This window comes from Anser brachyrhynchus, assembly GCF_964034855.1.
Source record: "Anser brachyrhynchus genome assembly, chromosome: 1".
In the NCBI taxonomy this organism is placed as follows: domain Eukaryota; kingdom Metazoa; phylum Chordata; class Aves; order Anseriformes; family Anatidae; genus Anser; species Anser brachyrhynchus.
Genome location: NC_137694.1, coordinates 54,861,561 through 54,872,043, shown reverse-complemented (window position 1 = coordinate 54,872,043; position 10,483 = coordinate 54,861,561). Strand labels below are relative to the sequence as shown.

General features: G+C 51.5%; 2 protein-coding genes across 2 annotated transcripts; both read left to right on the top strand.

The window, feature by feature from the left end:
* Positions 1 to 245: 245 nt before the first annotated feature.
* MIURF (mitochondrial elongation factor 1 upstream open reading frame) lies at positions 246 to 507 on the top strand (the record flags this gene model as incomplete). The annotated part of the gene is made up of 1 exon (XM_080592279.1): positions 246 to 507. One exon carries the CDS (start codon positions 246 to 248, stop codon positions 456 to 458), a length of 213 nt encoding a protein of 70 aa, XP_080448405.1. The 3' UTR covers positions 459 to 507.
* Positions 508 to 1,698: 1,191 nt separating this feature from the next.
* On the top strand, positions 1,699 to 9,909 carry MIEF1 (mitochondrial elongation factor 1; the record flags this gene model as incomplete). Its single annotated transcript, XM_080592223.1, has 4 exons — positions 1,699 to 1,842; positions 1,975 to 2,155; positions 4,224 to 4,486; positions 5,577 to 9,909. The coding sequence occupies 4 exons, from the start codon at positions 1,699 to 1,701 to the stop codon at positions 6,381 to 6,383; spliced, it is 1,395 nt and encodes a 464-aa protein (XP_080448349.1). The 3' UTR covers positions 6,384 to 9,909.
* Between the last annotated feature and the right edge of the window lie 574 nt (positions 9,910 to 10,483).

Sequence of the window (10,483 nt, the reverse complement as noted above, 5' to 3'; positions counted from 1 at the left end):
GCGGCAGCTCCGCGCCGCCCCCCCTCGGGGCCGCTCCTTCCCCGCGCGGCCCCGCCACTCTATGGCGCCCGCCCCCGGAAGCGGGGCCGCCATGTTGCCGGGGGACCCCCGGGGCGGCGGCGGGAGGGAGGCGGCGGGGCCCTGCCGAGGGTCGGTCCTGCGCTGAGGGCCCCCCCCGCCGGGAGGAGCCTGGCCCCCGAGCCCCGTCCCCCGCGGCCCCCCGCAGGTTCCCCCCGCGGCTCCCCATGGCAGCGTGGTCGCGGGAGGCCGTCCTCAGCCTGTACCGGGCTCTGCTGCGCCGGGGCCGGGCGCTGCGCTACACCGACCGCGACTTCTACCGGGCCGCCGTCCGCAGCGAGTTCCGCCGCCAGCGCGGGCTGCAGCGGCCGGAGGACAGGGAGCGGCAGCTGGAGAAGGGGCAGGCTTTCCTGCGGAGCGGGCTGGGGGGGCTGCTCTAGGCCTTCCGGAGGCTCCTTCTGCCCCCTCACCCCCCCCCACGCCCTCTAATTCCCAAATTGTGCCCGGCCGGTTAATGCTTCCTGCCCGCCGCCGTCCTGAAGAAGCCCCGACGGTGCCTCCGCAGTCCCACCCGGACTCCTGTGCCCTGTACAAATGCTTTAGGTCACAGGTAGGCCGCTTACGCACCTCTAGCCCTGGGTTTTATATTGATAGTACACTTAACTTTGTGCAAGCGTCTAGTTTTATGCCTTGGGGTGAAGAATGATCGTACTCCTTGCCCGTTGAGACAGGAACAATCTCTTTGATACTGTAGCCTGGTTTTAGACAAATACGAAGGTGGTTTATATCTGGAGTCACGCTGGAAGAGTTTTCTGGCATCTTCACTCAATTTCAGTGAATATCCACCTAGGAAAGCGTGTTTTACACGTGTAGACGACCGCGGAAACTCTCTGGATTTAAAAATCAAGGTCAGAGGTTAAATAGGAACTGAAGGAAACCAACGTGCGTACGTAAGGAGACGTTAATGTTCGTGTTATGCATAACTTGCATGGAAATCAACCCCGCCAGGCTTGAGGGCAGGGATAAATGTCAGGTGGAAGTGAGGAAGTTGTTCCCGTTGTGGTGCACTGTGGTTCCTAATGCTGATTCTTGGGTGGCTTTAAAATATCTGGGAGCAGCCTTTGTCCAAAAACGATCTCTTGGGAGGATCCCGGTTTGTCAGAGACAAGCACTTGACAGTCCCTATGTTGCGATGTCTGTGAGCGAAGTTAAAGCATAGGGTAGAGAATGAGAAAATAAACAGACATAAAAAGGCCGTGCTTTGGCTGAGAAGCGCCAATTGAAAGGAAAAGATGTAAGTGGTTGTAGAGTTTGACAAAATATACGGGATTTCGTTGCAAAGCGTTACTGAAGTAAATGTTACTTTCTTAAAAAAGCATTAGGTGATTGCATAATTAAATCCGCTTAAATGATTAGCGGCCACATCAAATTTGGGTTGTTTCCCTTCGGGTCATAAACAGAGCTGGAAGCAGTGAAACGCTGCCCTTGCAGAGCCTGGTCAGCGCCGCTGTTGTGGCGTGTCTGGGAATACTCGGCTCTGGGGGGCAGATAATGGCTGGAGGGGATGCAGGGTTAGGGGTCGCTTCCTCTGGCTCCGTACAAAGACCCTAAGACTAACGAACGTGGGGTTTTTTTGGGTCGCCCTGTTCTGACCTGTTTGTTTGACGTCTTCCAGGTGAGATGGCAGGCGCTGGGCAGCGCAAAGGCAAGAAGGACGACAATGGCATCGGCACGGCCATCGACTTCGTGCTGTCCAACGCCCGGCTCGTGCTGGGCGTGGGTGGAGCGGCGATGCTGGGCATTGCCACGCTGGCCGTCAAACGGGTGAGCGTGCAGGGGGGTGCTGGGGAGGAGGAGAGGGAAACCAAAACGCACGGGGTGTTGGCACTAGATGGGGGTGAAACGCAAGCGTCGGGCCCTTAGCAGCTGAAATTGTGCCTGGTGGTGTCGCTTTAGATGTACGACCGGGCGATCAGTGCTCCCAGCAGCCCCACCCGCTTGAGCCAGTCAGGGAAGAGGAGCTGGGAAGAGCCCAACTGGCTGGGGTCCTCCTCGCGCTTACTGACCCAGGACATGAAGACCAACCTCAGCCGCTCCCTGCAGACCCTTCCCACCGATCCTTCGGCCGCTGACGCAGGTATGGAGCAGTGTGGCACTCCCGCCTTGCAGAATCATCCCGTAAACCCCATTATTCATTCGAAAGAACATAGGAGAAGAGAATTTAATGTCTAGCTCAGTATTTTCATGTTTTTCTTTTAAGACAGTCTATCGATAGCTTCAACTATTAAAATTCAGTCTGGGAACTAGTGAATAACAGTCATCTGTTGGCACTCCTCATTTCTCCATGACTTCATGGATTTAAATTTTACTGTCCCTCAGACTTTTCTTCTTCAAGCTGAATACTTATCTGTGCAATCTTTCCTCATAAAAAGCCATTCCTTGAAGCTCTTTGTTGCTTTTCTTTGGACCGTTCCAGTGTGTTTGCTTCTTTTTAAAGAGGGGAGTATTCAAATGGTGAATAACTAGTAATTTATTACAGTATTGCCTATTTTATTTCTATCATTTTCCTAATAATTCTTGTAACACTTTGCCGTTTTAGGACTGCTAATCAAGCAGTACTGCTCACCAAGTGTTCATCAAGCTAAAGAGAGGGACTTGCGGTTGTCTTTCGGAGTGTGATAATAAGTAATTTAGAATCCATCAGTGTTTTTTGTATGAGTTTGTGTTTTTTTTTTTTTCTTAATGGTTTTATATTCTAAGCCATGGTCATTTTGGGAGATTTACACTTGGAGAATTAAAACAAAGATCAGGGACCTTCTTAGACTCTGTGTTTGAAGCTGCAAAATGACAGTCAAGCTTTGACTTGACTTCCAGATTCTCTGCAAGAAAGGCAGCTTCAGGATGGTGATGGATATTCTGCTGAGGAAACATTAAATGACTAGACAGCTGTATTAAAGGGGGTCTCGATCATTTCATTGGACTCCCCAAAGATGAGGATTGAGGCATAAAACCTTTGATAATACTGCCTCACGTTCTTGGCCTAAAAATAAATTAAAATTCAAGGTAGGAAAATAAGTTGTTTCATGAACAGGCAATAAAGTCTGGTTCCTTATAGTTTTCTTGGCTGTTTCCTTTACACACGAAGCGTGAAATCTGTCCAAAAGACCCCAGTGGGACGAGAGGCAGCAGCTGCGGCGTCTGGGTGAGACGGATCTGTGTGCTGCTCAGTCAGGCATTCTGCACGTGCTGCGTGGTGGCCGCGTGTCTGTTGCCGAACAAATGCGCGACAGCTGGCTGCCTTAACAGCGCCGCTGCTCTGGGGGTGTCTCCCACACCCACCAAGTTCCACAGGCCTTCTGAAGACTTAGGATCCCATAGATCTGTAATTCTTCCTTAATTCTTGTGAATAACTTCTGAAATTCTAGGTCCATGTTAAGAGAAGCTTGAAGGATAGATGGGGAGCCCTGGCTCGTTTCTGTAGGAAAGCAGCCTGAAAAAGAGGGCATTGGGGATACTGCAGGTTAGCTTAATAATGCAAACAGCAGCATAAAGCACTGTATTGCTGTTATACGCATAAATGTGCTCTCTGCTGCTTGTTCAGTTAAGGTTTGAGGAAGGTTTTCATTAGGGCTATGATTGCCTGAGCCTTGTTGGCCCCAAGATCCATCATCTTGCCATCCTGATACATGGTGATTAAGGTCCTGACAACTATTTTATTTCCAGATGGCGTGATCTACTCAGGTCTCTTACCCTGCTTAGAACTGGGTTTTGTTGATAATTTGTAAAAATCCATCATACTGTGCAAAACTTAATGAGGTAGGGATGGTTGTTCAGGGGTGTTTTACTGGTCTACTGGTCTGGCATCGTGTTAAAAGCAGATGAATTCTTGATGAAATCGAAGTGAGGAACTGCCCACATAGCCATTAACATTACTTCATTGTACACAATGTGAGCGTTAGTCTCATTCTGGCTAAATTCCAAATCTAATAACTTGTTTTCATCCCACTTGATTCTCATAGTAGCTTTTTTCAACGATTTTCAACGTCCCCCCTTTGACTGATAATTGCGTAAAGCTTGCAAAATGTCTGCTGAAAGCTTTTTGAGATCTAGGAGGCTGCGCTTCTGCGCTGTAGACTTTTTTTTTTTTTTTTTGCAGATCGCGGTGAAACACTGCGGACAATCCAAGTTTTCCTTCTGTCTTGCAGACTTTTTCCGACCCACAAAGCCCAAGCCATCTGCCAAGAGGAGTCAAGTGGAGCTGAAAAAATCCCGCCTTCGTCTGTCTCTGCAAGAAAAGCTCTTCGCCTATTACCGGAGGAAGGTAGCTATCCCAGCAGACGAGCAGGCCCGGGCCAAGCAAGCAGCCGTGGACATCTGTGCCGAGCTGCGCAGCTTCCTCCGTGCCAAGCTGCCGGACATGCCGCTGCGTGACATGTACCTCAGTGGCAGCCTGTATGACGACCTGCAGGTAATTCCTGGGGCCTCGTGACGGGGCGTTATTCAGGAGGCTGACGAGGCGGGGGCATTTCGGGCGTCCCTGCCGGCGGTGCTGCCTCAGCACGGCATTCCTCTGTAATAAGGCTCTCGGTGTGGCGTTTCCCACCGCGGAGCCAGGCCTTGATTTCTGCAATGCTGTTTGAACAGACCTGACCAGGCTCCTCTGGATTTGTCTGCCAAGCATTTGCTTTTTGCTGTTTCGTTTCTCCGGGTTATCTTCGCCCTTCTTTTCTTCTCCTTCTTCTCTTCCTTTACCCGTGTTTCTCTTACCACTTTTCTACCTGTTTTCTGCCTGTCCCTTCTGTCTCCTTCCAAATACGTGACACTCCCTTAGAACTCCTGTGTATTCATGTAGGTCTTCCCTACTCTTTTTTTAATGCATGACAGACCTGGATTGGACAGCAGTCCCTGCTGCATATCTCCCTGATGGAAAGATGCCCATGGCTATAGCGAGTGATTCAGAGGCACGCTTTTTTGCTTTGAGTCAGAGCTCTGGAATGGAGCGTGGAGCGTCAAGTGAAACTGAGATCTGGGGTCTTAATCACGTTAGTGAAAAGAGATCTTTAATGACCTTTTTCTGAACAGCGTGGCAGACCAGGTGAGGGCAGTACCTGGTTGTAGCATGGGATAATTAAACCGTGGCAACTTAAGCTTGTCTGGAAACCTCATACTCTGCCTCCAGTTTTAAATTATCACACGGTGCTGCTGTGTCCTGGGCCAGCTCCATCTCATAACTTAGAGTGATAAGAGGCAAAATGATTCTTCTGTGTGCAGTCCATGTCAGGTCCTGAAGTATTTTTAAATAATCTTTAGATCTCAAAATAGCAATATAAGCATTAGCTTGTGTTATGCCTTGGCGTTATCCCGCTGCTGATGGGAAACAGTCCTCCAAAAATGCCTTTTGGCAACGGGAGGCTGTGAATCCCATGCAGAGAGGAGAGTGAGACAGCTGAATCCATACTCCAAGTTCCTTTGAACAGAAGGCTGTTTAAAAGGTGGTGAATAAAGCTGAGTGCAGCGAGAGAAGGCTTGTTCTTACCAACTTTTCTCTTTTGTGAAAGGTAGTGACAGCCGACCACATCCAGCTCATTGTCCCTCTCATGCTGGAGCAGAACCTATGGTCGTGCATCCCCGGGGAGGACACTATCATGAACATTCCTGGCTTCTACTTGGTGCGTCGGGAAAACCCGGAGTACTTTCCCCGTGGGAGCAGCTACTGGGACCGCTGTGTGGTGGGAGGTTACCTTTCCCCCAAAGCTGTAGCAGAGACTTTCGAGAAAGTTGTAGCTGGCTCTATCAACTGGCCAGCAATCGGGACTCTCTTGGATTACGTGATCCGTCCGGCAGCTCCCCCGTCAGATTTGACGCTGGAAGTCCAGTACGATCCCGAACGGCACCTTTTTATTGACTTCCTGCCGTCCCTGACGCTGGGTGACATCGTCCTCGTGGCCAAACCCCATCGGCTGGCCCAGAATGACAATCTGTGGCGACTGAGCCTGCGGCCAGCAGAAACAGCTCGCCTCCGGGCCCTGGACCAGTGCGATTCTGGCTGCCGTTGCTTGTGCCTGAAGATCTTCAAAGCGGTCTGCAAGTCGAACCCAGCCCTGGGTCACCTCACCGCCAGCCAGCTCACCAACGTCATCCTGCACCTGGCCCAGGAGGAGTCCGACTGGTCCCAGGACGTGCTGGCCGATCGCTTCTTGCAGGCGCTGAAGGGGCTGATCCGCTACTTGGAGGCGGGCGTCCTCCCCAGCGCCCTGAACCCCAAGGTGAACTTGTTTTCGGAGCTCACCCCGGAAGAAGTGGATGAATTGGGCTACACCCTCTACAGCTCCCTCTCAGAGCCAGAGGTCTTGCTGCAGACGTAACGGGGCCTTACCTGGGGAAACATTGCTAGGGTTTAGCCAAGGTGGACTTGGATTACTGCGAAACATGTCTCCTCCACTTCTCTCTCTCTGTCTCCTTTTGGTTCATTATTATTTCCTGCTGTGGAGTTGGTGCTCCCGCTGGATTTCTTGGTGCTACCAGTCCATTTCCACCATCTCTGCCCCAACTGGTACCCATTGGCTAGGGAAAAGAGGCTAAAACTGCAGCTCTGAGATCTTTGCATAAATTCTGCCGATGCTCAAGCATCTACAAAAACAAACAAAAAACCAAACACAATAACTATGCACTTCTTTCTCCTGTAGTGTGCTTACTGCAGCGAGTCCATTCTGGTCTGAAGACGGTGGAAGTGGGCTGGTGAATCCAGTGACAACTTTAGCAGACTTGCACTGAGGTTTCCTTTCCTCCAGCCTGATTTTGTCCTCACGTTTCTTTTTCTCTGCTTTACCACGCTGTCTCACTTTTCCTCCTCTTTTTCTTTTGTTTTTTGGTCACTTCGACCCAGTCATGCAGGGCAGACTGAATGAGATGTTCTAGTTAGGGCTGCGTGTTGTGTTTCTGATTGAAATAATGATTACACTGACAGTATTTAGTGCTGTAGCCCTTGGAAGAGGGGAATGCCTGCGGCTCCTGCCCCTACAAAACCTTCTCATCCTTTGTGATCTGGGTGCAGGAGGCTTGTCCGGTCTGCTGCGACAACCTCCAGTGCAGGCACTTCTCACTGATGCTGTCGCAGGGGAGGGAGAAGCTTTTGTGGTCTGGCTGTGCGAGGAAGCCAAAGGAGCAGGGCTTGCCATTCCTGCTCAGCCAGATCTGCTGGGTGTTGCTGGTGGGAATGGCCCTGGGAATGGAAAAAGGGCAGCTCCTCAGGTGTCTCTGGCCTAAAGGAAGAGGGGCTCCTTACGGGGGAGGGCTGGGAGATGCACGTGAGAACAGGGACTTCTCATCTTTTCCCTGGGAGCTTGTTCTGGTTTATAGGAGGTGGAAGCAGGACTACGTGCCTCACACGGTTTTGTAATGAGCACGTGTAAGCCAGGTTCTGTAAGTCGGTAAAGATAGGACTAAACTGGTGTCACCAGAAGGGTTCTGTTCCGTGTGCTGGTGTGAGCATACGTGTGCAGAGTTGGCATTTAGAGAGGAGCTGGCTTGGCAATCTGCTCTCCCTGTGTTTCAGTCCTCCTCTGTCACCCCAGAACTGAGGCCGCCTTCCCCCTTCCTCGTTCCCATGTGCTGACTCTCCAGTGTTCCCAGTTTGCAATTACTGCTGGAAAGCTGGTGACACCTTCCCATTCTGTCTGTCTGTGCCTGTCGGCCGTGCAGTTCTGCCCACTCCTGTCCACCACTGCTGCCAGGCCGTTCTCCCTTGGCTGTCCTCTCACCTGCTGCTGGACCATGGTGTGGATTTCGGGGTACTCTTGGTATCTCCTGCACTAGCCACGTGGACTCTTGATGCTGCTTTCAGCCTCTTGGCCCCCTGCCTTCAAAAAGGGGGAGGGAGGGTGTCCGGCTGGGGCTGTGGGCATCCCAAATGGTAACCTCAGCCATTGTTACAGAAACATCCCTGCTTTTCCCCAGCTTCAGCAGCTTTTTCCTCTTGCTGTCCAGCCTCCCTAGCCAAGAGAGGCCAAGTTTGGAGGGAGCAAGTATCCTTTTCTCTTCCATTCCTCTCAAGACTCAGTCCCCTTTGCCAGGGAAGTTTCAAGGTGAGTTTCAGGAGTGGAGCCACAGAGGGGAGTCTTTAGCCATTGTTTTCTTTTCAGAGGCAGTGCCGGTGAGATGAGGGTGGGAGCATCTTTCTCAGACAATCCGTCCATTTTAGCCGACGTGTCAGATAGTATTTCGGATACAGTGATAACACGACGTTACATTTTAAATTATTTAATCCTTAGCGTACTGGTACTTTCTAGACTGCCAGATGCATACTTCAAAGTGTGTGTGTGTGTGTATATAAAGTCTGTAGTGTATAAAAGGTTAACAGGAATTCCGTTTGTATGATTTTGTGTTCTGTAAGTTTTGCAGCAGTCACTGTTGGTCAGTTGTTGATTGCTCTTCACTCTGGTTCCCGTATTTTTTTCCCTCTTCCTTTCCCTGCCCTCCACTGCCTTTCTGATGTCAGCCTTCCTACCCTAAAAGCAGACGGATGAGACTTGGAGCCCACGGGCTACTTGGGGAAATTCCCCTTTCTCCTAATTACTTGAAGGTCAACGAAAATATTAAAATCTCGGGGTTGTCAGGAGTTCCCCTTAGGTTCACTTCCTCAGTGTGATCTCACCCCTCACTTGGTGCTGACTCCAGTGCTGTGGTCTTCATACAGGGTTGAGTAGCAGCATGGTTTGGAATGATCAAAACTGTAGATACAAAAAAAAAGGAGAGAAATAAGCAGAAGGAAGCCACTGTCTTGAGCTGGCTTAAGCACAGTTGCCACATACATATCTGTTTATAGAATTTTTTACATGAATGCTTTTCCTTCTTCCTGGCAACCTAATGAATTAATATTTTATGGCCATTTCTTGCTGCTATTGAGCTCAGTTTGTGTATCAAATGGAGACTGAAGCTGCCTTTTTGCCTTTTCTGTAGACTTTGCTCCATTTCACTTGAATCACTACTTCCCTTTGGGTTTTTCCCCCCTCTGAGCTAGCCACAAGCCCGTTGTTCTCGGGAGGTGAACGCTCCCTTCCTACAGGCAGCCACCACAGGGGGCAATCGCTGCTGTGGCAGTCTCAGCAAAGGCCAAAGACGTCACGGGTCGCAGGGACACTGCAACCAGGAGTGTTGCCAGAGCAGGGGCAGGCACAAGGGGCGGCAGAGGCAGGGAAGGAGCAGGGCAGCTATGCAAGAAATTTACACTAATGCTGCACGCGGCTTGTGGACAAAGGGACGCTGCGGAGCCTTTGGAACTGGCACCTTTCAGTATTAAATGCAGTACGCAGGCTGACATGCAGCCACGAGGGCTGTCTTAGAGGTAGGTTCCTGTCTAGTCGAAGCTGTAGCACGGAGCAGGAGGACCTGAAGACGAATGTGAATAGGGCAGCTCCTGGCCACCTTCCTGGCAGGGCAGCTCGGAGACAAATTGATTGTAAGAGGCCCAGGGCGTGCGTTGCGTGCTCGCTGCCCGGGCTCCTAGAATGCTGTGGTGTGTTCTGGTGTAACTTAACTCACACGAGATTTCCACTAGACCGTCACCTTGTTCCCTGTAACCGCAGGGCGAGGACCAACTCGCTCAGCAGTGGGTTTTTGCCACTGCCGAGCTCCACCGCTAATCCTTTGACTCAGATTGATTTCTTTTCAAGTGTTCAAAAGCAGTTACGGCACCAAGAGGCTGCTTTCTGCCTCCTGGCAGGCCGCCCTCACGGCCCTCGCTCTTAGCATGTGGGTACCTGCAGTGTGAAGAGATGACGCCCCATCTCTCCCAGGCCTGGAGGCTGTGGATCTGTAAAGGGGAAAGTCTCAAGTGCATGGTCTGTGACAAGAGTGCGTGAAATTCTGAAATAAAATGACTTTCCACGGTAACCTGCTCGTCTCTGGTGTTTATAAACAACGGGGTGCCTCTCTGCTTTTCCCTGGGTGCACGGGAGGGGCAGCACCTTGCTGCTGACACAATCCTGCACCACACGGGCGCTCAGGGGCCCGGCGTGCCCCTTTGTTGATTCACTGCTTTCCCTTTGCGGCTCGGGGCGCTCAGCGCTCTGCAGCTTGCCTTGAGAAAGCAGCCAGCTTGGTTCTGCGGCGTGCTCGCTGCTGGCAGCGTTCGCACCAGTCACAAGATGAGGCATAATTACGGTGCTCTGCCTCCCCTCCTTTCCCTGACAGCTCACACGCCCGGACAGGCACCCGCGCTTGATGCGGTTCCCTGGACTTCACAAGCTTCCGTGCATCTTTTGATACCGACTTTCCTGCGCAGACTCCCCCCGCCCTCGCTCCGTGGCACCTTTGTTTCTACACGCCGATCCTCTCCCCCGCCAAATGGGTTCCTGTCTTATCCAGGCATCAGCCTCGAGGCGGTGAGGAAGCTGGTGTGCCACGGTCTGGCGTGCTGAAGCTCTCTGCGCAGCAAAACCCAGTTTTATGTGCCTGCTTGGGAGGA